Source organism: Hypanus sabinus, chromosome 3, assembly GCF_030144855.1.
Source record: "Hypanus sabinus isolate sHypSab1 chromosome 3, sHypSab1.hap1, whole genome shotgun sequence".
Taxonomy (NCBI): Eukaryota; Metazoa; Chordata; class Chondrichthyes; order Myliobatiformes; family Dasyatidae; genus Hypanus; species Hypanus sabinus.
The window spans coordinates 10,446,108-10,473,257 of record NC_082708.1 but is presented as its reverse complement, the minus strand read 5'-3'; the positions used below and the strand labels follow the sequence as shown (position 1 = coordinate 10,473,257).

The 27,150-nt window shown below is 45.0% G+C and overlaps 1 protein-coding gene across 1 annotated transcript in view; it reads right to left on the bottom strand.

The window, feature by feature from the left end:
* Positions 1–14,992: 14,992 nt before the first annotated feature.
* capn5a (calpain 5a) overlaps positions 14,993–27,150 on the bottom strand; it is a 150,212-nt gene continuing 138,054 nt past the window's right edge. Inside the window, exon 13 of the mRNA XM_059963728.1 lies at positions 14,993–21,623. Within this exon, the coding sequence (XP_059819711.1) occupies positions 21,441–21,623 (183 nt within the window). The 3' untranslated portion in view covers positions 14,993–21,440. The remainder of the gene's footprint in view (positions 21,624–27,150) is intronic.

Genomic DNA, 27,150 nt, shown 5'->3' with positions numbered 1-27,150 from the left:
CTTACTTACTGTCTGTTATGCCACTGACGTTTAGGGCAGCAATGAAGGTCCTCCATCTCTGGTGCTGTTCAAGGCTTCCTTCATCGTGTCAGTAGCTTCTTCTTGGTTTTCACTACAGTCATTCATGCAAGTCCTGGGTGGAGACGTGGGAGTACCATCACACTCAGATGTACAATAATTCTTCATTGCCGTTAAAGTTTTGTTTTACCAGTCGGGGTTGTTAGTCCTGAGTGAAACCCCTGAACCTGGAGGACTGGTGGACCACTCTTAGTCTGTCCTCTACCCTTTGACCTGTTTGGCATTGGTGACCCTACTAAAAGACATAGCATAAAGCCCTGACATCCAGCCAACAGATCTCCAGGTCACTGAGGTACACAAGCCTCCAAAACATGACAAGGTTGTGGTCCTCTTGGAAGAAAGTCATTGAGGAACAGCAATGCAATTTGGGTTGGGGCAAAGGAGCAAGTACCTCATTACTTCTGCCCAGGGTAAATGCAATGGAGCTGAGTGTTAGAACATAGAGCATAGAACAGTACATTAACAGTTAGCATAATGCTTTACAGAGCCAACTGTAAGATTGGATTCAATTCCCTCCACTGTCTGTGAGGAGTGACCACATGTGTTTCCTCCAGGTACTCTGGTTTCCTCAAACATTCCAAAGACGAGTGGGTCAGGATTAGTAAGTTTTGGGTATGCTATGTGTGTCACAGTCCCTTCTGGCAATCACCCACCTGGCTATTTACCTCAGGAATTGGGCCTCAATCACCTCGTTTAGTTGCAATCATTCCCAGGTTCCACCAACTACAAGCACCTGCCATCCATCAGCAAGTGTAGTATAAAAACTCTGTGAGCACATCAGGGAGCTGTCAGTTTGCTGGTCGACTCTGGTGTGAGTAACTTGTTTCATGGGTTTTTGGACTACCAGTTCTTGGTCAAGCATTGCTCCTGGATACTGACTCCATGCTCTCTACGGTAATGATGCCTCCTGACTCTGCCTCCACGCCCATGTTCTGCACTTGGGTTCGTTTCCACCGCCACGTCCTTGCAACAATGTGGCGATGCTTGCAGGCTGCCCTCAGCTCATCCTCGGACTGTGTTAGCTATTGGTGCAAAACAATGCCTTTTGCTGTATGTTTCAATGTACATGTGATAAATAAAGTTCTTTAATCTTCCAATATTTAATCTTTATTCATATTGTACCCTGATGGAGAAAGAGCAAATACCCCATAAACCTCTGTCTGGGGTAAGTGCCAAAGTGTTGGGTCTGAGAATGTAGACCATGACACAATATAGCACATTATGGGCCTTTTGAAGAATGTTGTACTTACCAATATAAACTGTGATTGATCTACACAGCCCATAACCCTTCATTTTTCTTACATCCATGTGCTTAAATGTCCCTAGTGTATCTGCCTCTATAGCCACCAGCAGTGTGTTCCTCACAGTCTGTGTAAATAAAAGTCTACCTCTGACATCTCTACTAGACTTTCCTCCATTCTTCTTACCCCCGCACCCTGGAGGAAAAAAGTACTATCGTAGCTGGGTTTATTTCAGTTTTAGGCATGCAATGTGTGGGACAGGGTGGACCAATCAGTAGAAAGCCCTTTACCAACTTTAATCTCCATTTTAATCAACAAAGTGGATTTCCTGGACTGGGGCTTTAGAGATGGAGATCTGGGGATGGGGGGGAAAGAGTGATGTGAGAGTACTGGCATGAAGATAAAGTCCATCAGAGTATTTTAAAGTTTCACAGTCAGCTCTTTTGGAATGACCTTTATTCATTACACCCTGGTTCAGAGAAACATTGTCTCGTTTGACAGTATATATGTATATGGTTAAGTGACAATAAACAACTTGACTTGATGATCTGCAGAATTGATTCAAGATCCATCTATGCATTGGTCTTCCTTAGATCCCTTTAACACAGTGAAAACTCGCACTGCCCTTCTTCCCAATCTCCATAGGCTTTGAAATCCTATTGAAACACCACTCAATTTCCTTTCTGTCAATGAGTGAAGAGGGGCTGCAATAGTCACTGGGCTCTGGTGTTTGCAATATCTTGACTCGAATGAACATGAAGACATAGGAGCAGAATCAGGCCATTCAGCCCATTGAGTCTGTTCTGCCGTTCGTTCATGTCTGATTTATTATCTTTCTCAGCCCATAACCTAGAAAGTGAGTCCATAGGCTATGGGAACAACTCTGTGATGGGGTGTGTGAAGTTAAGTACAGTTATCCCCTTTGGTTAAAGAGCCTGAAGGCTGAGGGGAAGTAACTGTTTCTGAACCCAGAGATGTGAGTCCTGAGGCCTCTGCATCTCCTCCCTGATGGCAGCCGTGAGAAGAGAGCATGGCTTTGTTGGTGCGGGTCCTCGATGATGAATGCTGTTTTCTTCCACGTGGATGTGCTCAATGGCGGTGCGGGCTTTACCCTTCATGGACTGATCTACATCCATTACATTTAGTGGGACTTTCTATTCAAGGGCACTGATATTTCTATACCAATCTGTGATGCAGTCAGTCAATATACTCTCCACCACACATCTGTAGAAGTTTGTCGAAGTTGTAGATGCCATGCTGAATTGTCACAAACTCCTAAGGGAGTAGAGGCACAAAATTTCCGCCTCTGATCCCCTGATGAGGACTGGCTCAAGGACCTCCTGAAGTCAATAATCAGCCCCTTGGTCCTGCTGATATTGAGTAAGAGGTTGTTGTTGTGGGACTGCCTGGCCAAATTTCCAATATTCCTCCTACCTGCTGATTTGTCAGCACCTTTAATTCAGCCTATGACAGTGATGTTGTCAGCCAGCTTAAATATGGCATTGGAGCTGTGCTTAGCCACACAGTCATAAGTGTAAAGTGAGTAGAGCCGGGGGCTAAGCACACAGCCTGTGGTGCATCTGTGCTGATGGAGATTGTGGAAGAGATGTTGTTGCCAATCTGAACTGACTGCGGTCTGCAAATGAGGAAATCAAGGATCCAATTGCACAAGGAGGTATTGAGGCCAAGGTCCTGAAGCTTATTCAATGGTTTTGAGGGGATTACGGTATTGAATACTGTGCTGTAGTTGATAAAGAGCATCCTGATGTTTGTACCTTGGCTGACAGATATACCAGGGTCGAGTGAACGGCCAATGAAATGGCACTCGCTGTAGACCTGTTGCTCCAGTTGGCAAATTGGAGCAGATCCAAGTCTCTTCTCGGGCAGCAGGTGCTATGCTTCATCACCAACCTCTCAAAACACTTCATCACTCCGGAGGTAAATGCGACAGGACAATTGTCTTGAGGCAGGTTACCAAGTTCTTAGGCACCGGTGTAATCAAAGCCTGCTTGAAGCAGGAGGATACCTCAGACTGCCAAAGTGAGAGGTTAAAGGTATCAGTGAACAGAATCAGAATCAGGTTTATTATCAACGGCATGCGTCGTGAAATTTGTTACCTTAGCAGCAGCAGTTCAATGCAATACACGATAATGTAGACATCAATCAATTACAGAAAGTATGTTTCTGTATGTTGAATAGGTTAAAAATAGTGTGAAAACAGAATAAATACATATTTAAAAAACAGTGAGATAGTGTTCATGGGTTCAACGTCCATTTAGGAATCAGACAGTAGAGGGGAAGACACTGTTCCTGAATTGCCGTGTACCTCCTTCCTAACGGTAACAGTGAGAAGAGGGCATGCCCTGGGTCCTTAATAATGGATGTTGCCTTTCTGAGACACCGCTCCTTGAAGATGTCTTGGCTACTATGGAGGCTGTTATCCAAGATGGAGCTGACTAATTACACAACTTTCTGTAGCTTCTTTTGATCCTGTGCAGTAGCACCCCACCCACCCCCCCCCCATACCAGACAGTGGTGCAACCTGTCAGAATGCTCTCGATGTTACATCTATAGAAGTTTCTGAGAGTTTTAGATGACAAACCAAATCTCTTCAAACTCCTAATGAAATATAGCTATCATCTTGTCTTCTTTATAGCTGCATTGATATATTGGGACCAGGTTCTGTCCTCAGAGATCTTGACACCCAGGAATTTGAAATTGCTCACTCTCTCCACATCCGATCCCACATCTGATTGGTTTGTGTTCCCTTGTCTTACCCTTCCTGAAGTCCAAAATCAGCTCTTTGGTCATACTGATGTTGAGTGCTAGGTTGTTACTGCGATACCACTCAACTAGCTGGTATACCTTGCTCCTATACACCCTCTCATCTCCATTCGATACAATGGTTGTATCATCAGCAAATTTTGGATGGTATTTGAGCTATACCTAGCCACACAGTCATTGGTATAGAGGGAATAGAGCAACAGGCTAAGCATGTACCCTGAGGTGTTGATCATCAGTGAGGAGATATTATCATCAATCTGCACAGATTATGGTCTTCTGGTTAGGAAGTCGAGGATCCAACTGTAGAGGAAGGTACAGGAGCCCAGGTTCTGTCATTTCTCAATCAGGATTGTGGGAATGATGCTGTCAACAAAGCTATATAAGCTCATTGAAGTCAGAGACATTGATGTTCCTGCCATCGTGTTGAAGACTACCCAGATGGAATATGAGACGTTGCTCCTGGCAATAGGAAAGGGCATGGACAGACATGTTGGTGTAAGAATGGGATGTTGAATTGATATGGTGACTACAGGGAGATCCTGGCTGTGGTGTTTGAATTTTCAAAGCTTTGGGGATCAGAGTTACCTCACAGGAAGCACTGACCCAAAACCTTTCCACCCTTAATCTCCCTAAATCATGGGTATTCTGAGGAATTTGGACAGAAATCTCCATCAAACACCATGATGCAAATCCAGCAAGTATTTGACTATGTTCCATGGATCTTTAACGGACTGCCCAACTTAACCGTTCAGTTACCAGCCCAGCGGCTGAAGCTCACATGTTGAACAATGAACACAAAACCCAGGCATTAAAGTAAAGGCATTAAAGGTTAGCTTTATTTGTCACATGTACATCAAAACAAAGCCCAGGAACAGTTATTACCCAATACCCATCAGGCTCCTGAACCAGCACGGACATCTGCCTCACATCAACTCCAAACTGATTCCATAATCTATGGATGGACTTTCAAAGACTCTACAACCCATATTCTCAGCCTCAATTATCTATCTATCTGTCTGATTGTATAGTCGGTCTTCTTTTGAACAATGTCAGTCTTTGTTTATGTACAGTTTTTCAATAAATTCTATTGTATTTCTTAATACTTCAATAATAAATTTATTTGGACTATGACTTAATTTGAAAGATCGAAACATACAGTGAAATGTGAAATTTCGCTACAGTAACCACCCCTCCCTCATACAAACAGGGAGTTTTCTCGCTGGTTTACTGACCACTTACTAAATTTAAAAAGAACGTTCAGCTTACTTATTTTCGAACACCAGACACATTTCCTTCCATAGATGCTGACTGATCTGTTGAGTTCCTCCAACGTTTTGTGTGTGTGTTATAAAGAAAAAGATATGAAGAGTGACAACTCCCCTGGTTTTTATCCTCTATCCCTTTCTCCCACGGTCCTCTCTCCTTTCCTATCAGATTCCTTCTTTTTCAGCCCTATCTTTTCCATCTTTTCCACCTATCACCTTTCACCTTCTTACTTCATCCCCCTTTTCCCAATCACGTGGCTTCACCTATCACCTGCTAATTCATACTCTTTAGTCTCCCCCTACCTTCTTATTCTCTCCCTTCCTTTCCAGTCCTGGAGAAGGGTGTCGGCCCGAAACATCGATTCTTTATTCCTTTTCATAGATGCTACCTGATCTGGTGGATACATCCAGCAGATGGTATGTGTTACTCTGGACTTCCAGCATCTGCAGAATCTCTTATGTTAGAGATTGTGAAGATTAATTTTATTTGTCACACGTACATTGAAACATCAGAACAATGAGCAGCACAGTCCGTGGAGGGACTGTGCTGGGAGCAGCCTTAAGTGTCGCCATGTTTCCAGCAGCAGCATAGCAAATCCATGAATTACTACCCCGTCCCAACATGTTGGTCCATGGCCTCCACCTCTGCAATGATGAGGCCACCCTCAGGATGGAGGAGCAACACCTCACATTTTGTCTGGGTAGCATCCAATCTGTTGGCATGAACATCGATTTCTCCTTCCAGTAAAAACTACTTTTTCCCTCCTCCTCCTTTCTTCTTGTACTCCCCACTCCCGGCCCCTGACCTCTTGTCACCTGTCTATCACGTCCCTCTGGGTCCGCTCCTCCTTCCCTTTCTCCGATGGTCCACTCTCCTCTGCTATCAGATTCCTTCCTCTCCAGCCCTTTACCTTTCCCACCCACCTGGCTTCACCTATCACCTTCTAGCTTTCCTCCTTCCCCCTCCCCCACCTTTTTATTTTGGCATCTTCCTCCTTCCTTTCCAGTCTTGAAGAAGACTCTCACCCCAGAGTTTAATTGCCTACTTACTGCCCATTATACCACTGCTGTTTCGGGCAGCAATGAAGGTCCTCCATTTCTGGTGGAGTCCAGAGCTTTCTTCGTTATGTGAGTAGCTTCCTCTCATTGTTCACGACCGACAGTCCTGCACGTCCTGGGCGTAACCTCGGGAACGCCATCACATTCAGATGTAGGATTTTACATTGCTGTTTCTGCAACGGTTTTGTTTGATCAGTCAGAGTTGTTAGCCTTGAGCTGAACCCCCGAAACTGGAGGTAGACCACTTTTATTCTGGCCTCTGCACTTTGAACTGACCCTACCAACAGCCAAAGCATAAAGCCTTGACTCCAGCCAGCATAGCTCTCTGGGCCGTTGAGGCACACAAGCCTCCAAACCAGGGCAAGGTTGTGATCCTCTTAGCCTGAAACGTTGACTGTTTATTCAGTTCCGTAGATGCTGCCTAACCTTCTGAGTTCCTCCAGCATTTTGTGTGGGTAGCTCACTAACCCTTACCCACACATTTTTGGAATGTAGGAGGAATCTAGAGAACTTAGAGGAGACCAACATGTCACAGAACGAGCATAGGAACTTCTTATGCACAGCAACGGGAATTGAACCCAAATCAAATGTCATACTAAATGCTACTATTGCTACTTATTGTGGGAACTGGCCATGCAAAACTGGTTTTGTTATTTCCTGCAATGTCACACTAATAGCCTAACTTACTGGTTGTCGAGGCTTTAAGAAATCTTGGGTCTGTAACGACTGCTGTAGCAATGACAGGTCTGTTGTTACTCACTAAAAGGCAACAGAGAGTGAGCAACACTGCCCTCTAGTGGGTGCCTTGTATGTCCTCTGTCGGACAATGACCAGGTTTCCTTCAGTTTTAATCATTCAGAGTATGTTATCATTACACAAGGATCACACGTGAGAAGTTTTGATTCAATGTTGAGGAAAGAAAAATAGGGAGATGGTTACATTTGCATTCTTTACCTGTAAATTAACCTTCTGGGAGTCTTGCACGAGGACTCCTAAGTCCCTTTGTACCCCTGATGTTTGAACCTTCTCCTCATTTAGATAATAGTGCACACTTCTGTTCCTTTAACCAAAATGCATTATCATCAGGACCATGGAAAGGAGTAAACAGACAATGTTTCATCGAAACGTGTCTTCATCAGTCGTAATGAAGGGTCTCAGCCTGAAATCCATTGTTTTCCGCGGATGCTGCCTGACCCGCTGAGTACCTCCAGCATTTTGTGTTACTCTAGCTTCTTAATTCTACACCATAATGCACAAGTAGATATAGCAGGTCTGCAGAACTTTGCTCACATCATTTCATTGCAAGATAGTTCAGCTGTGTCCATTACATACTATTTTCTGTAGAACATGGATATAATCCTGTGTTGCAGAACTGACAGGTTGACAGCACATTTTTAAGTATTGTCCTTATTATATTCTTGAGAATTTTGATCCTCAATCCTCACCAAAGAGAACAGGTTTCCACAGAGTCCATTTTATATACTTCTAATAAAATTTTCCTCGGCTTTCCCCAATAACAAATATGGTCGTAACCTCTCTAGGCCATTTTTGTAATTGTGCTTCCTTATCATTCTCAGGAAGCAATGGCATAAATCTTTTCTGGACCTTAATGTCTTCACATCTTTCCAATAATGCAGTGGTCAGAACTGAAAACAGTACTCTAGTTAAGGCAAACCCAGTGTTTTTCTCAAGATTTAATATAGCTCCCTCTTTTTATACTCAATGCCTGTATAGATCAAGCCCAGAATTGTATGTGGCTTACTATGTCATGGCTGTGGAGATAACAGAACTTTGTCCTTAGAGAATTCAAAAGTCACTAGCCAAAAATGTTAGATGTGGAATAAAATTGATGTGAAAGAAAAGCAAATAAGAAACTGAATCTGCATGAGATACAGGAGCAGAGGTTTCAATGACAATCCAGAACACCCTCTGTAAGGAGTTTGTGCTTTCTCCTCATGACCACGTGGTTTCAATATTCTTGCAGGCAGGTTTACGAGAGCAGTTGGGAGTGGTTTAAACTGATACGGCAGGGAGATGATAGAGTGAGGATGAGCCAGCCGGTTTACAAATGTAAGAACGTAAGAATGTAATGTAAGAATGTAAGAAAGGACAAGCCAATGAATGGGTACACATGCAGACAGAGCAAAGAGTTAAATTGTACCACAGAGGCAAAATTCAAAAGGGCAAAGAATGCAGGACCGAAGGTGCTGTACTTAAATGTGCATAGCATTCAGTGTTACGAACCCCTTAACTGGGTTACTTACCAGCAAAGATAGAGACGTCTGTTGGAGTCTGGTGATACTATTTTTAACAGTATTTATTAGTAAAAAATACACAAAAATAATAACAATGCAAATATACAGATAATATACGTCGTCAATACTAAACCTAAAAGTGCAGGTCTAATAATAATCAATAAGAAACAAGCTCTATCGTTGTCCAGGGGATAATGAATTGTCCGATGGAAATATAAAGTTCGTTCAGTTCCTACAGGCTGCAGCCACTGGGGACCGCTGTGTTGCAATCATTGGAGAGAGAGAGAGAGAGAGAGAAAGAGAAAAACTTGCCGGCTTTCCTTTATGATTTCGATCCGTCAGGTGTCTCGTTGTCGTGGCCGTTCAAATGTGACCTCTCCTTTAGCTAAACCGTTCTTCCGTGATGAGCCCGCCACCCAGGCAAGGGAGGATGCACACGAGCTCCCACCGGCTTTCGCTATAAAACGCTGTCACTGGATTTCTAGCGTTTCTCCGGGTGCGTCTAAAGGGGTGTTCCCCAGACCCCTCTTTTATCCTCACTCATGGGGTCTCAGATGTCAATCAGATTGGGATGATGCAACCCTCAACCAGACCACTCTGGTTGTCCCCTGAGGGGTTTCAGTGAGTAGTACAGTACTCAATACACAATTCCTTCTCCAAGAGACAATGGCAGTAATCAGTGGTTCCGTTCCGCTGATGTCAGCAGACATTCCAAACCTTGTATATTCTGCGTCTCCCTCTCTCATGATGTGTATCTCTCTCATTTCCTGGGTCCCAGACCCGAAATAATAGCGATCTTGAGATTCTCAAAAAGGAGGGGGCGACTTTGTACCCTTTGGCCCCCCAGAGTTGCTCCACCTTTGTAACATCAGAATAAGGTGGATGAACTCGTGGCGCAATTAGAGATTGGTCGGCATGACATTGACATTGTGGGCATCACTAAGTCGTGGCTGAAAGAAGGCCGTAGTTGGGAGCTTAACATCAAAGGATATAATTTGTATCAAAAGGACAGGCAGAAAGGTATGGGCAGTACTGTGGCTCTGTTGGTAAGAGATGGAATTACATCTTTAGGAAGAGGTGACATGGGGTCAGAGAATGTTGAATCTTTGTGGGTGGAGTTAAGAAATTGCAAGGTTAAAAACACCATTATGGGAATCATATATAGGCCTCCAAGTAGCAGCCAAGATGTGAGGTTGAGATTGCAAAGGGAGCTGGAAAGGGCATGCCACAATTGTAAGGGGGACTTATGCAAGGGGATTGGGAAAATCAGGTTGGTGTCAGATCGCAAGAGAGGGAATTTGCTGAATGCCTATGAGGTGACTTTTTAGAGCAGCTTGTACCTGAGCCAACTTGAGGTAAAGTTATCTTAGATTGGGTGTTGTGTAATAACCCAGATCTTATTAGGGAGCGTAATGTAAAGGAACCCTTAGGAGACAGTGATCATAATATGATTGGATTCCTACTGCAATTTGAGAAGGAGAAGCATAACTCATATGTATCTGTATCACAAAGGAATAAAGGGAACTACAGAGGCACGAGAGAGGAGCTTGCCTAGGAGGATTGGCGGGGGATACTGGCGGGGTTGACGGCAGAGCAGAGATGGCTGAAATTTCTGGGAATAGTCCACAGGGTGCAGGATAGGTATATCCCACAGAGGATGAAGTTCTCAGATGGCAGTGGTAGGCAACCATGGCTGGCAAAGGAAGTTAAGAACTGCATAAAAGCCAAGGAAAGAGTTTACAAATTAGCAAAAGTGAGTAGGAAGTTGGATGATTGGGAAGCTTTTAAAATCCAACAAAAGGCAACTAAAAAAACTATAAGAAGGGAAAAAAATGAAATATGACGGCAGAATAGCCTATAATATAAAGGAGGATACCAAAAGTTTTATCACTTATATAAAGAGTAAAAGGAAGTGAGAATGGACCAATGGAAAATGTTGCTGGTGAGGTAGTGATGGGAGACAAAGAAATGGCAGATGAGCTTAATGAATATTTTGCACCTGTCTTCACTGTGGAAGACACTAGAAGTGTGCCAGTGGTCCATGAGTTTTAAGGAGCAGTAGTGAGTGCCATTGCTATTACAGAGGAAAAAGTGCTGGGCAAACTGAAAGGTCTTAAGGTGGATAAGTCACCTGGGCCAGATGGACTGCATCCCAGAGTTCTGAGGGAGGTTGCTGAAGAGGTAACGGATGCATTGTTCATGATCACAAAAGCAAGAATCACTTGTTTCTGGCCTGGTCCTAGAGAACTGGAAGATTGCAATTATCACTCCACTCTTTAAGAAGGGAGGAAGGCAAAAGAAAGGAAATTATCGGCCAGTTAGCCTAACCTCAGTGGTTGAGAAAGTGTTGGGAGTCTATTATTAAGGATGAGGTTTCGGGGTACTTGGAGACTAATGTTAAAATAAATAAAAAGTCTGTATGTAAAGGGAAATCTTGCCTGACAAATGTGTTAGAGTTCTTTGAGGAAGTAACAAGCAGGGTGGACAAAGGAGAGGCAGTGGATGTCATTTACTTGGATTTTCAGAAGGCATTTGATAAGGTGCCACACATGCGGCTGCTTAACAAGATAAAATCCTATGGTGTTACAGGAAAGACACTGGTATGGATAGAGGAATGGCTGACAGGCAGGAGGCAGCAAGTGGGAATAAAGGGGGCCTTTTCTAGTTGGATGTCAGTGACTAGTGGTGTTCCTCAGGGGTCAATATTGGGACCACTGCTTTTCACGTTGTCGGTGATTTAGATAATAGAATTGATAGTTTTATGGCAAATCTTGAAGATGATACGAAGAAAGGTGGAGGGGTAGGTAGTGCTGAGGCAACAATGGGATTGCAGCAGGACTTAGACAAATTGGAAGAATGGGCAAAGAGTGGCAGATGGAAGTGTTGAGAAACGTATGATAATATATTTTGGTAAATAGTGCGGACTATTATCTAAATGGGGAGAAAACGCAAACATCTGAGGTACAGAGAGACTTAGGAGTCCTCGTGCAAATTCCTAGAAGGTTAAATCACAGGTTGAGTCTGTGGTAAAGAAGCAAATGCAATGTTGGCATTTATTTCAAGGGGAATAGAATATCAAAGCAAGGAGATAATGCTGAAGCTTTATAAGCTACTAGTCAGGCTGCACTTGGAGTATTGTCAACATTTTTGGGATCTGTATCTCAGAAAGGACATGTTGTCATTGGACAGAGCCCAGAGGAGGTTCACAAGGATGATTCTGTTAATGAATGGGTTAACATATTATGAATGTTTGGCAGCTTTGGGCCTGTACAGTGAGTACTCACTGAAACCTACCGAATGTTGAAAGGATAGGGTGAATGTGGAGAGGATGTTTCATACGGTGGTCGAGCCTCAAAATTGAGGGGAGACTCTTTAGAACAGAGGTAAGGAAGAATTTTTTTTTTAAGCCAGAGAGTAGCTCTGCCACAGACTGCGGTGGAGGCCAAGTCCATGGGTATATTTCAGGCGGAAGTTGATTGTTTCCTGATTGGTCAGGGCATCAAAGGATATGATGAGAAAGCAGGTGCGTGGGGTTGAGTGGGATCTGGGATCAGCCATGATGAAATGGTGGAGCAGACTCAATGGGCTGAATGGCCTAACTCTGCTCCTATGTCTTACGGTCTTATCGCACATTCCAAATACACCCAGGTTAGCAGGTTAATTGGTCACACAGGTGTAATTGAGCAGCGTGGGCTCTTTGGCTGGACGAGCCAGCTACCATGCTGATTCTCTAAGGAATGTGCTGTCATAGGGTTAATGGGAGGATGAGTAAGGAAACAAAAGATGAGTCAAGAGGGGATAGAAATGGAAAAATAGAATCATGGTGTTGCTACTTGAGTTGACAGACGTAAGGATTATATACTCAGTGGCCCCTTTATTAAGTACCTCCTGTACCAGCAAGTGTACCTAATACAGTAGCCACTCACTCAGTGCACGTGAAAGGTTTTGAAGTCAATGTTGAGGAGAGATAAATGGAGAGGAAGTTTTCAGTTCTAATGAAGTTGATTTTCTATAGGTGTTATGATAGTTATCCCAGGATACAGTAACAATTCAGGTAAAGAAGAAGTTCTTTAGTCACATTTTGGAGACTTTGACAATGTATCTGTTCCTCTACATTATTGCTAGAGTTCAAATAGGAATTTGACATTCTGGGATTGTCCCATAAGCAACAGATCCTTTGATTTTGTAATAAAGTTGCCATTGAATGTCTCTTCAGAGAGTGATAGCTGTGTGGAATGAGCTTCCTGTAGAAGTAGTAGAGGCCAGTTCAGTTGTGTCATTTAAGGTAAAATTGGTATATGGACAGGAAAGGAGTGGAGGGTTATGGGCTGAGTGCGGGTAGGTGGGACTAGGTGAGATTAAGAGTTCGGCACGGACTAGGAGGGCCGAGATGGCCTGTTTCCGTGCTGTGATTGTTATATGGTTATAATTATTAGGAACTAATACACAGTTTTATAGTACTGAAGTGGTACTGGTAGTGTTCCAATTTGTTCTGTATTTCATTTAAATACATTATTTGTTATTCAGTTACACGACAGTTTGTCTTTTTATACCATTCTTAAAACTATTTTCATAAAACTTTGGCTAACTGGGGTAACCACTTAATTAGGGTCAGAGAAGAATGGCTAGACTCGTTTTTTTATTTTATTAACAAAATATATTTTATTCAAAAATAATGTACAATAAAGCATTCAATCCTTTACAGACATTTCCACTACATTCTATACATTTCTACACTTTTTGCCACTCATGGCACTCTGTTAGTTCATCTTTAAATGCCATAGTTGAGGGGTAAACTCCCTGCCACCCTACCCCTCCCACTCCTGCGGGAGGAAGACCCTAGACTGTGGTCCTTCCCCACCGGGCCCTCACGGTGGCTGCACCAAATTTCAGTGTGTTCCTCAGCACGTACTCCTGGAGCCGAGAATTTGCCAGTCAGCAGCATTCTCCCACGGACGTCTCCGTGTGCTGGTAGAACATCAAGTTTCGGGCCGACCAAAGAGCGTCTTTGACCGAGTTGATGATCTGCCAGCAGCACCGGATGTTGGTCTCTGTGTGCGTCCCCGGGAACAGCCCGTAAATCAGGGAGTCGTCTATTATGCAGCTGCTGGTGATGAAGAATGACATTAGTCCTTCCATCCTCCTCCACACCTCCGTGAACCCACAGTGCACAAAGAGGTTGGTCACTGACTCCTCCTCACTGCAGTCCTCCCGTGGGCAGTGGGGTGTGGAGACGACATTCCGGGCGTACAGGAGGGATCGGACTGGGAGGGCCCCTCTCACCACCAGCCAGGCGAGGTCTTGGTGCCTGTTGGTGAGGTCTGGCGATGAGGCATTTTGCCAGATGAACTGGACGGTCTGCTCAGGGAACCACTGTGTCCATCACGTCTTCTCCTGCAGTGCCTGCAGGACCTTACATGCTGACCACTGCCTGATGGCCCTGTGGTCAAAGGCATTGACCTGAAAGAACTTCTCTACGAAGGACAGGTATGGCGGCAACAACTAGCTGACTGGGTTGTTGCACAGTAAGGGGGCCAGACCCATCCTTCGTAGCTAGGGCGACAGGTAGAACCTGGGCACGTAGTGGTACTTGGTGCCCACGTACCTGGGATCCACGCACAACCTGAAGCAGCCACATACAAAGCTGGCCATCAGTGTGAGGGCGACATTGGGGACATTTTTGCGCCCGTTGTCCAGGGACTTGTGCATGGTGGTCCATCTGACCCGCTCCATCTTGGATCTCCAGACAAATCTGAAGACGGCTCGGGTGATTTCCGAGCTGAAGGAGTGGGGGACTGGCCACACCTGCGCCAAGTACAGCAGCCCTGAGAGCACCTCACACCTGATGACCAGGTTCTTGCCCGCTATCAATAGGGAGCGCCCTCCCCACAGTCCCAGTTTCTGTTTCACCTTGGCAGTCTGCTCCCGCCAGTTCTTGTTGCACGCCTCGGCCCCTCCGAACCAGACCCCAACACCCTCACGTGATCAGACCTGATGGTGAAGGGGACGCTGGATCAGTCGGGCCAGTTGCCGAAGAGCATGGCTTCACTCTTTGTGCGGTTGACCCTGGCCCCCGGCGCCTGCTCGAACTGTTCGCAGATGCTGATCAGCCTGCGAACTGACCTCGGATCGGAGCAGAAGACGGTGACATCGTCCATGTACAGGGTGGTTTTGACTTCAGTTCCTCCACTGCCTGGCAGCGTCACCCCTCTTATGCCCTCATCCTTCCTGATGCTTTCTTAGAACATTAAGCAGGTTTGTTTTCAGAGCAGTGGTGATAGTCAGTTTAGATGCCAAATAATGAACACAATTCAAACTGTATTTATAGTTTATTTCTGTCTGAGGGTATCCTTCATATAAAATACATTTTATTGAAACATTTTAATGCGCCACAATTTTATAATGGACTTGTGAAGCTGCAGCGAGACAATGGGTGAGCAGAAGACCTGATCCATGCAAGTAAGAGAAAAATTAATTGGCGAATTGCAGTGCCATTGCTCTACCACCAGGTGCCAGCACTGCTCGCCTTCTGCTAAATTGATAAAATACAGACACAACTCCATGGTTCTTTCCGGCCTCACACTCTGGCAGAATCTCCGGATTTAATTGGCTGCCCCCTGTTTAGATGTTATCCAAAACTAAGCATAGCAATAGTGTTGAACTACAGTCCATGATCTAAGTGTTAGCTGGCTTAAGAAATATGGGTATTTCTTATAAAAATTTATTTCTATTATCTTGTTTTATGTCAAAAATGGGATATTCATTCTTGGCAATAGTTGTGAATCTTCTTTCTTTCGTTGCTGGTACAGTCTTCTCCAAAATCACAAAATAACTGTTAACACAGAATATTAGAACACAATGCAGGCCTTTAACCTTCTCCAAGAGCTATCTAACTCTTCCCTCCCACATTGTCCTGCAGTTTCCTTTCAGCCATGAGCCTATCTAAGTCTTATATGACCCTAATATATCAGACTCTATCACCAACCCTGGCAGCGCATTCCTGGCACTTATCACTCTGTGTGAAAAAAACCTACCTTGGACATCCCCCCCTATACCTTTCCTCAAACCACCTTCAGAGTTTGCCCTCTGCTATTAGCTATTTCCACCCTGGGAAAAAGGCACACTGGTAGTCTACTAATCTACAGTATGCCTCTTATCATCTTGTACAGCTTTACTAAGTCACCTCTCATCCTCCTTCACTCCAAAGGAAAAAAGCCTAGCTCGCTCAACCTGTCCTCATCCACATGCTCTCTAATCCAGGCAGCAGCCTGATAAATCTCCTCTGCGTCCTTTCTGCAGGTTTCACATCCTTCCAGAATCTCTCATACAGATTTCCAGTATCTGCAGCATCTCTTGCGTCTCCAAGCAGCTAATTAACTCCAGGGAGTTTTTAACTTTTCTGGTATGAGTTGTACTCTTATTGAAGTTACTAGGCAACACAACACCCCTTTAGACCCAATTTCAAGCATTCCACTGTCTTGATCAGCAGACTAAAGCCAACCCGTGATACCAATAATTGACCTCCAGCAAATGCTCCCTCTACAGGTTGGAGACAGACAGTGTTTCCTTCCTCTGGTCCCAGCGGAACATAAGCCATTCATGTCAAATTCCCGTGATGTTAAACCTGATTCTGAGGAGGATGGAATGAACAGTCAGTATGATCTTGATGGGTCTCGAGTTAGAAGGATACAGAAGATCAGATTCCTACGCTGTACTGTTCTATGTTCCATTCATAAAGAAGGAGAAAGAAAAACTGGAGCTGGATAGCGTAGAAGGTTAAACAGGAACAAATTAAACTCCCAGAGAACAGACAGAGGAAACATGGAATCCTCAACCATTAGGTTGGCATTTGGAGTCACGTGTTACTTTTGAGATGGAGCTCGATAGTTTCTTGTCACGCAGGGATACAACCAGCTCTGTGATGGACGGTCCTAAGCCTAGCTGCAGAAGGAGGCGAGTTGGGCATGGGGCTAGCGAACCCATCCCATTAAAAACCCAGAGCTACAGAAATTGCCAACAGAAGCTCCGAAGACCTCATCCCTGGGAAAGGAAGGATCTTTGGTGGGCTCCACCCTGAAGGACTGAAAGGATGGCCCAGGACAGAGGACTCTGACGAGCTGCTCTTGGCAGCCTATGCCCCAGCAAGGGTGATGGATAGAATTAAAAAGGAGGGTACGATCGAGTCATAGAGATCTACAGCACAGAAACAGACCCTTCAGCCCATCAAGTCTTTGCTGACCATCAGACCTGTCTATCCTAATCCCACATACCTGCATTATGGAATCAGAGAGAGTTGGAATTTAGAATCAACTCCAAAGGGTTAAATGGTTGCTTACATTCCAACATTGATTAGAGCCAAAGAGCAGGTCTTCTTGTTGGACTCAGAGCAGAGGAAGTTTTACTATGTCTAAATAATGGTACACCTTGACCAGGTAATGCTTGAAACTTGGGCTGGACACAGGTGGGGTTCACTATCAGCTGCTCAGAGTTTTAGACATAGCACTAACTAGGCTGCAGGGCCTAACATCCAGACAATCAGTTTATATCTCCCATCACAGAACCCAGTTTTCCGGCCATGGACTCAATACTTCTCAGTAAAGCAGCCAGCACAATCAAAGGCCCCTCCCACCCTGGACCTTCTTCTCTTCTCCCTCCTCCCAATGGGCAGAAGATACAAAAGCCTGAATTTACATAGCACCAGGCTCAAGGACAGCCTTTATCCCGCTGTTGCAAGACTATGCACCATGATGGACTCTTCACTGCACAATCTACCTCACTGTGATCTTGTACCTTGTTGTCTACCTGCACTTACTCTGTAGCTTTATTCTGCATTCTGTATTGTTTTATTTCGTTCTACCTCTATGCACTGTGATCAAATAATTTGATCTGTATGAACATAATGCAAGACAAGCTTTTCACTGTCTCAGTATATATGAAAATAATAAACCAATACCAATTACTCCATTTTAGCACAGAAATCATGTGGACATCTTGAAATCTGAGACGATTCACTCTGCATCCATAAGGCATTTATTGTACAATTTGTCAAATTCCATCATCTACCTTTTGCAGTTCTTGTGGATGTTACCTGCTGGTTGATGGGATCTGCAAGGCCACAACAGGTAAATAAAGCCCAAAGATATTACAAGGGAAACTAGTTCCTTTTTTTCTTAAAGCCAGTTGATTCATGCTTTCTCTAACAGCCCACCATCTGCACCTGGGGAGAGCACGCTGATCACCCCAGCCTTGTTCCCAACTCCCCACCAATCCCAGTAAGATGAGCAGAGATCCCACCAGCCCCAGCGAGGAGGTTGGGGGGGGGGGGGGGTCCTACTAAACCCAGCAAGGCGTGAGAAGATCCCACCAATCACCTCAAGGCGTGTGGAGATCCAGAAAGGCGCGTCGAGCACCAATTACATAAGTGTAAGGGTGGAGAAATGACCAATCCCAAGGAAATTGAGGCTCTAAATAATCTCAGGAGCGACTTTCTCCTGATGAAACTTGGCAACAACTCATCTCTGTTACGTTGTGTAGTCAGGAAGAGGGTAACTGTACGCAGGTTCAGAAATTATCCATTTTTGACCCATTATCCTAAACAATCATCCAGGCACAGATTGAATACACAAAGACTATCCTATCACCTCAACCAAAGGTTGCCAAGGATAGTCCATCAATAAGTGGTTTCTGCCCTCTATACACAGTAAAAACAAAAAAGAGGTCTTCCATTTATAAAAGCACATTTTAAACAAAAAGCATTTAAAAATCATTGGTTAAAAGTCCACAGGTTATGTCTTTCAGTTCAAAGTTATAATTCTAGAAGTTGAGTGAACCTTTTTCACAGTGCACACCCTCAGAATAAGGCTGGTGTGTCACAATATGGCTTCACTCCTGTGGTCCCAACAAGATGTCCTGCCCCAGTGTCTGAGACAGATATGAGAGAACAGAGGAAGAGATGTGGACCACAACACAAGGTACAGGCAGAGATGGAATGAAAGAGAAAGTTGATAGAATGGTGTGTGTACTGGATGATATTAACTCCTCAGGAGTTGTTGGAGCCAAACTCATCCAGGCAATGGTGTATTTCACCATTCTCCTGACTTATGCCTTATAGATGGTGCCTAAGGCTTGGCATGTCCAGAATGCTGAGTACCCCATCTTTGACCGATTTTTTGGAGTTGGGATGTTATGTTGAAGTTGTATAAGAAGTCGATGAGACCAAATTTGGAGAGTTGTGTCTAGTTCTGGTCACCTACCTACAGGAAAGAGATTGCTAAGATTTGAAGAGTACAGAGAAAATTTATAAGGATATTACCAGGACTTGAGCACATGAGTTATTGTGAGAGGCTGATTAGGTTAGGCATTCCCTGGAGTATATGAGAATGAGGGAAGATATGGTACAGTTATACCAAATTATGAGTGAGTGAGTGTGTGTGTGTGCGCATGCGCGCATACACACACACGCAAGCAGGCTTTTCCACTGTGGGAGCTCCTAGAGCTAGAGGTCATGGCTTAAAGGTGAAAGGAGAAGTGGTCAAGGGGATCATGAAGGGTAAGTTCTTCACTCAGAAGGTGCCGAGAATGTGGAATCAGCTGCCAGCGGAAGTGGTGGATATGAGACAATTGCAACATTTAAGAGGTTTGGATAACTACATGGACAGGAGAGGTGTGGTGGGTTACAGTTGAGCTGCAGGTTGATAGGACTAGGCAAAACAAAAGTTTGGCATGGACCTGATGGGCCAAATGGCCTGCTTCTGTGCTGTACTCCTTCATGACTCTTGGAAAAACAGTGTTGGTACATCTGCTCCGGATGAGTTACTGGCTCTCAAGATGGGCTTGGCGATCTCACAGGGAGGGGTGGCTTAACTACAAGGATGACACGCAAACTCGTGAAACGTTCCATATGTTTCGGGCTCCACGGTAGTGTAGCAGATAGTGTGGTCTGGAGTTCAGAGTCTAATTCTGGCACCATTCTCTGCAGGTAGTCCCCATGACCACGTGGGTCTTCTCCGGGTTCACCTGTTTCCTCCGGCAGTCCAAAGACGTACCGGGCAGGTTAACAGGTCATTGTAAATGGTCCTGTGATTAAGTTAGAGTTAATCGAGTTTGTTGGGGGTTACTGGGGTAGAATGGCTTGAGGGGTTGGAAGGGCCTATTCTGTACTGAACCTCTAAATAAAGAAGATATAAGAAGCGTGAGAGAGAATAGATATCCTTTGGGGGAGAGATAATATCACAAGCCAGACAGCCACAGAGTGGAGAATGAGAGGGAAAGGGTGGTGCCAGGGGGTGAGGGAGGTAGGACAGTCTTGTGATTATGATTGACCAGTTAAAATGTTAGTGCTTAACTCATCCGGTAGCCCAGCCAGTGGTGGTCAACAGTCTGTGAAGATGGAGTATGGAGGGTGTGCATATTAAGACCATCCTTGTAAGCAGCCATAGGTTCTTTATAGAGGTAATTTTCAACTGTGTTGTGAGAGGGGGAAAAGAGCGCGAGGAAGATGGGAGGGGTGGGTTTGGGAGAGGAAGATGAGAAGGAAGGAGGCAGGAGGCGAAGGAGACGGCCACAGTTTGGACCTCTGCTCCATTCTTGAAGGCCAAGTGATGGATGAGTGAAGGGCATTTGTGGATGTCAGGCTGTCCAAGGTTACTGGATCCAGGGAGGCAAGAGGGCCAGCCTATTGGAGATCGATTCTGGGGGTTCAGCGTCCCATCACTGATGGTTGAAACCCGAAGGACAATTGGAAGTCAGGAAGTCGAAGCCGATAGCCGAAGTCTGGAGACTGGAGGCCCAGGGGCCTGGACTGAAGTTGGAGGTCTGTTTGTGTGTAGGGGTGGGTGTGAGGGAGGAAAAGGGTTTGTTCTGCTGTTGTTGTCTTGTTGTGTTCTGCAGAGCATTGTGGGATTGCTATGTTGGAGCCAGTATATAGCAATAGTTGCAGGCTGCCTTTAGGTAGTGTTGGTTGTTTCACCGCATGTCTCAAAGTACGGTACATGTAATCAGTGGAAGAATCAGAATCTGACTGGAGGTAGAGCGGATGGAGAGGGGGCAATAGAGAGAGGACGTGGGGAAGAGAGAGGGGAAAAGGGGGTAGGGGAGGAAAGGGAACGAGGAGGCAGCAGAGGAGAAGACAGGGAACAGCGTAGTACAGAGAGATGAGGGAAGCAGGAAACAGGAGGAGGGGGACAGCGCAATGAAGAGGGCAAGGAGAAGAGAGGAGGAAGGGACAGGAAAGAGGAAATCACAGAGGAAACGAGAGAAGATGGGGCTGGTGGGCAAAGTGGTTGGGAGATGAACATACGGAAAGAGAGGGAATTGATGGACTATCACATCTAGTCTTGTATTCACCCTCTAAGAGAGTTCCAGGGGAACGAAGAGGAACTGACAGAATACCCTTGCACCTTTCCCTAATCGCCAACCCATCCAGCAACCCCTGCTCTCTCAGAGAGAGACCCTACCAAGGTGGGGAAGAGGAATCTCTTAATGCTTGAGCAGATTAAGTTCCGGGAAGAGCAAACGCCATGGGAGGAGTAAGTCTCCAAGCAGAAATATAGCCTACCCAAGAACAGGAAGTCAAGAATTCTCATATTAAAGGCCATTCTGAAAAGTGTTGGGTGATTGGCGAGCTGCAGGTAGATAAAGGGGGTAAAGGTCTGTGGGAACCATCAATTCCCCCTCCTCCCTCCCTTCCTATCCATAGATCTAAGTGGATCTGGTCAACCATCTTGCTTATCTTGTCTGGCAGAAGAGTGTCGGGGACTTTAGAAACTGGCTAGCTCGTTGCTGCTGCTGATGTTGAGGTTGATAGTCCCAGGAAGATCGTTGTTCTGTCGGTTACCCTTGTCCCTCAGGTGCAAGGTGTGGTGTGGCTGGAGGTCGCTGGGGTCAGCCAGGAGTGTCACCTGACCCAGGAACTGGTCACTGAAGACGTTGTTGTTCCAGATCTGGGCAAAAACAAAATTAGCTCTGATATGTGGAGAGTTCAAATTATTGCACATGTGGTAACAATGCACTTGAGAACTTCAGATCATTGAAATTATTTCAATTTCTAAAGATATCAGAATCGCAATCAGGTATCACTGATATATACTAAGTGGCCTCTTTGTAGCGTAGTGGTTAGAGTGACACAATTACAACTCGGGACGTCGGAGTTCAGAGATCAATCCTGGAGTACTCTGTACATTCTCCCCATGACCACAGAGATTTTGTCCCGGTGATTTGGTTTCCTCCCGCAATCCAAAGATGTACAGGTTAGTAGGTTAACTGGGCATTGTAAAGTGTCCCGTGATTAGGCTAGGGCTAAATTTGGGTTGCTGGGTAGCGTGGCTCAAAGGGCTGTTCCACTCTGATCTCTAAATAAATAAATTTATCAGATACAGTCAGCATGGCTTTGTGAAGGGCAAATCGTGCCTAACAAGCCTGATAGAGTTCTTTGAGGAGGTGACCAGGCATATAGATGAGGGTAGTACAGTGGATGTGATCTACATGGATTTTAGTAAGGCATTTGACAAGGTTCCACATGGTAGGCTTATTCAGAAAGTCAGAAGGCATGGGATCCAGGGAAGTTTGGCCAGGTGGATTCAGAATTGGCTTGCCTGCAGAAGGCAGAGTGTCATGGTGGAGGGAGTACATTCAGATTGGAGGGATGTGACTAGTGGTGTCTCACAAGGATCTGCTCTGGGACCTCTACTTTTCGTGATTTTTATTAACGACCTGGATGTGGGGGTAGAAGGGTGGGTTGGCAAGTTTGCAGAAGACACAAAGTTTGGTGGTGTCGTAGATAGTATAGAGGACTGTCAAAGATTGCAGAGAGACATTGATAGGATTGTTCCGAAGGATGAACAGCTCTGATGGGCAGAAGGGTGCAGAGTTACTCATGTTTCACCCCCCCCCCCCCCCGGGACAATCACAAACCGTTACTGTTGCTATGCTACAGATAAGAGAGAGATAAAGAAGAGGGAGAGAGACTTGTTGATCCACCATATTATGACTTCTGAAAGACTTATGGCTTCTGAGAGGGTTGTTTACCTTATACTATTCTGTTCATTAAAATTCCTCAGTGGACAGCCGGAGTGGGCTGGTTTGATGGACTAAGCCATTCAAAACTGATTGACACCTGAGACCCCGTGAGTAGGGATAAAAGTGAGGTCTGGAGAGACACCCCTCAGACGCACCAAGAGACACACTAGTGAGCACTGATTGAGTGTTGGAACCCACGAGAAGGTGTGGGGCATCGGAGACCGAACAAGGGATCGGTCAGTTTAACTCACAGTGTGACGGCAGGGCCAGTGGGGACTTGTGTGTGTGTCCACTCATGCCAGAGTGATGAGTCCACCACAGAAGAATGGTCTAGCTGAAGGACAGAGGGGTCACACCTGAATGGCCGCAACAAAACGACTGATCAAGAACGTAAAGGAAGGTTTGCCTGCCGGTAGATGTTACTGCTTGCTCGCTCGCTCTCTCCAACAATTACAACACAACAGCCAACATCTACTTCAGCATGTATGAACTGGACTGAACTTTATACTTATATATGACAATTCATTATCCCCTAGACATCAATAGAGCTTGTTTATTATTACTTATTATTATACCCACATTTTTAGGTTTATTATTACTAATGTGTATTATCTATATATTTGCATTATTGATATTGATTTGTATATTTTATTAATAAACACTATTGAAAATAGTACCACCAGACTCCAACAGATACTTCTTTCTCTGCTGGTCAGACACCCAGTTACGGGGTACGTAACAGGATGCAGAAGTGGGCTGAACAGTGGCAGATGGAGTTCAACCCGGAGAAGTGTGAGGTGGTACACTTTGGAAGGACAAACTCCAAGGTAGAGTACAAAGTAAATGGCAGGATACTTGGCAGTGTGGAGGAGCAGAGGGATCTGGAGGTACATTTCCACAGATCCCTGAAAGTTGCCTCACAGGCAGATAGGGTAGCTAAGAAAGCTTATGGGGTGTTAGCTTTCATAAGTCGAGGGATAGAGTTTAAGAGACGCGACGTAATGATTCAGCTCTATAAAATTCTAGTTAGGCCACATTTGGAGTACTATGTCCAGTTCTGGTTGCCTCATTATAGGAAGGATGTGGAAGCATTGGAAAGGGTATAGAGGAGATTTACCAGGATGCTGCCTGGTTTAGAGAGTATGCATTATGATCAGAGATTAAGGGAGCTAGGGTTTTACTCTTTGGAGAGAAGGAGGATGAGAGGAGACATGATGGAGGTATACAAGATATTAAGAGGAATAGACAGAGTGGACAGCCAGGACCTTTTCCCCAGGGCACCACTGCTCAGTACAAGAGGACATGGCTTTAAGGTAAGGGGAGGGAAGTTCAGGGGGATATTAGAGGAAGGTTTTTCACTCAGAGAGTGGTTGGTGCGTGGAATGCACTGCCTGAGTCAGTGGTAGAGGCAGATACACTAGTGAAGTTTAAGAGACTACTAGACAGGTATATGGAGGAATTTAAGGTGGGTGGTTATATGGGAGGCAGGGTTTGAGGGTCGGCACAACATTGTGGGCCGAAGGGCCTGTAATGTGCTGTACTATTCTATGTTCTAACCAGGAGTGGAACCCAGTGTGGTCTTCCACTGCTGTAGCCCATCCATTTCAAGGTTCAACAGCATTGTGCATTCAGAGATGCTCTTTTGCACACCACTATTGTTATCTTCCTGTTGAACCAGCTTGAACCAGTCTTTCCATTCTCCTGGGACCTCTTTCATTAACAAGGCACTTTCACCCACAGAACTGCCACTTGCTGGATGTTTCATTTTTCACCATTCTCTGTAATCTCTGGAGACTGTTGTGCGTGAAAATCCCAGGAGTTCAGCAGTTTCTGAGATTCTCAAACCATGCTTTCTGGCATCGACTGTTATGGAAATTTTCCATCTGGAGTTTGAAGAGATTTGGCATTTCACCAAAGGCTCCTGCAGCTTTCTATACGTGTAGCATGGAACGCATTCTGACTGATCACATTGTTAGGGCATAATCTGGATTTAGAAACATAGAAAACCTACAGCACAATACAGGCCCTTCGGCCCACAAAGTTGTGCTGAACATGCCTCTACCAGAGAAATTACTAGGCTTACCCATAGCCCTCTATTTTTCTAAGCTCCATGTACCTATCCAAAACTCTCTTAAAAGACCCTATCGTATCCGCCTCCACCACCATTGCTGGCAGCCCATTCCATGCACTCACCACTCTCTAAGTAAAAATCATACCCCTGACATCTCCTCTGTACCTACTCCCCAGCACCTTAAACCTGTGTCCCTTTGTTGCAACCATTTCAGCCCTGGGAAAAAGCCTCTGACCATCCACACGATCAATGCTTCTCATTATCTTATATACCTCTTTCAGGTCACCTCTCATCCTCCGTCGCTCCAAGGAAAAAAGGCCAAATTCACTCACCCTATTCTCATTAGGCATGCTCCCCAAACCAGGCAACATCCTTGTAAATCTCCTCTGCACCCTTTCTATGGTTTCCACATCCTCCCTGTAGTGAGGCAACCAGAACTGAGCACAATACTCCAAGTGGGGTCTGATCAGGGTCCTATAGAGCTACAACAGTACCTCTCAGCTCTTAAACTCAATCCCAAGATTGATGAAGGCCAATACACCGTATGCCTTCTTAACCAGAGAGTAAACCTGCGCAGCTGCTTTAAGCATCCTATGGACTGGGACCCAAGGATCCCTCTGATCTTCCACACTGCCAAGAGTCTTCAGCACATTTGACCTACCAAAATGAACCACTTCACACTTATCTGTGTTGAACTCCATCTGCCACTTCTCAGCCCAGTTCTGCATCCTATCAATGTCCCGCTGTAACCTCTGACAGCCCTCCACACTATCCACAACACCTCCAACCTTTGTGTCATTAGCAAATTTACTAACCCATCCCTGCACTTCCTCATCCAGGTCATTTATAAAAATCACGAAGAGTGAGGGTCCCAGAACAGATCCCTGAGGCACAGCACTGGTCACCAATCTCCATGGAGAATATGATCCATCTACAACTACACTTTGCCTTCTGTGGGCAAGCCAGTTCTAGATCCACAAAGCAATGTCCCCTTGGATCCCATGCCTCCTTACTTTCTCAATAAGCCTTGCATGGGGTATCTTATCAAATGCCTTGCTGAAATCCATATACAGTACACTACAACTACTGCTCTTCCTTCATCACTGTGTTTAGTCACATCCTCAAAAAATTCAATCAGGCTCGTGAGGCACAACCTGCCCTTGACAAAGCCATGCTGACTATTCCTAATCATATTATACCTCTCCAAATGTTCAAAAATCCTGCCTCTCAGGATCTTCTCTATCAACTTACCAACCACTGAAGTAAGACTCACTAGTTTATAATTTCCTGGGCTATCTCTAATCCCTTTCTTGAATAAGGGAACAACATCTACAACCCTCCAGTCCTCTGGAACCTCTCCCATCCCCATTGATGATGCAAAGATCATCGCCAGAGGCTCAGCAATCTCCTCCCTCACCTCCCACAGTAGCCTGGGGTAGATCTCCTCCAGTCCCGGTGACTTATCCAACTTGGTAACACAAAGTACACTGCAGATGCTGTGGTCAAATCAACACGTACAAGCAAGCTGGATGAACTCAGCAGGTCGGGCAGCATCCGTTGAAAGGAGCAGTCAACATTTCAGGCCGAGACCCTTCATCAGGACTGGTCCAGTGCAGTCTTGTCCAGTTCAGTCCTGATGAAGGGTCTCGGCCTGAAACGTTGACTGCTCCTTTCAATGGATGCTTCCCGACCTGCTGAGTTCATCCAGCTTGTTTGTACATGTTAATTATCCAACTTGATGCTTTCCAAAAGCTCCAACATATCCTCTTTCTTAATATCTACAATCTCAAGTTTTTCAGTCCGCTGCAAGTCATAACTACAATTACCAAGATCCTTTCCGTAGTGAATACTAAAGTATTCATTAGGTACCTCTGCTATTTCCTCTGGTTCCAGACACACTTGATAGGTCCTATTCTTTCACGTCTCATCCTCTTGCTCTTCACATACTGTAGAATGCCGTGGGGTTTTCCTTACTCCTGCCCGCCAAGGCCTTCTCACAGCTCCTTCTGGCTCTCCTAATTTCCTTCTTAAGCTCCTTCCTGTCAGCCTTATAATCTTCTAGATCTCTAACATTACCTAACTCTCTGAACCTTTTGTAAGCTCTTCTTCTTGACTAGATTTATTACAGCCTTTGTACACCACGGTTCCTGTACCCTGCCATAACTTCCCTGTCTCATTGGAACGTACCTATTCAGAACTTCACACAAATATCCCTGAACATTTGCCACATTTCTTCCATACTTTTCCCTGAGAACATCTGTTCCCATAGCCTTATAATTCCCCTTACTCCAATTAAATTCTTTTCTAACTTGTCTGTTCTTGTCTCTCTTCAATGCTATTGTAAAGGAAATAGAATTATGATTACTATCTCCAAAATGTTC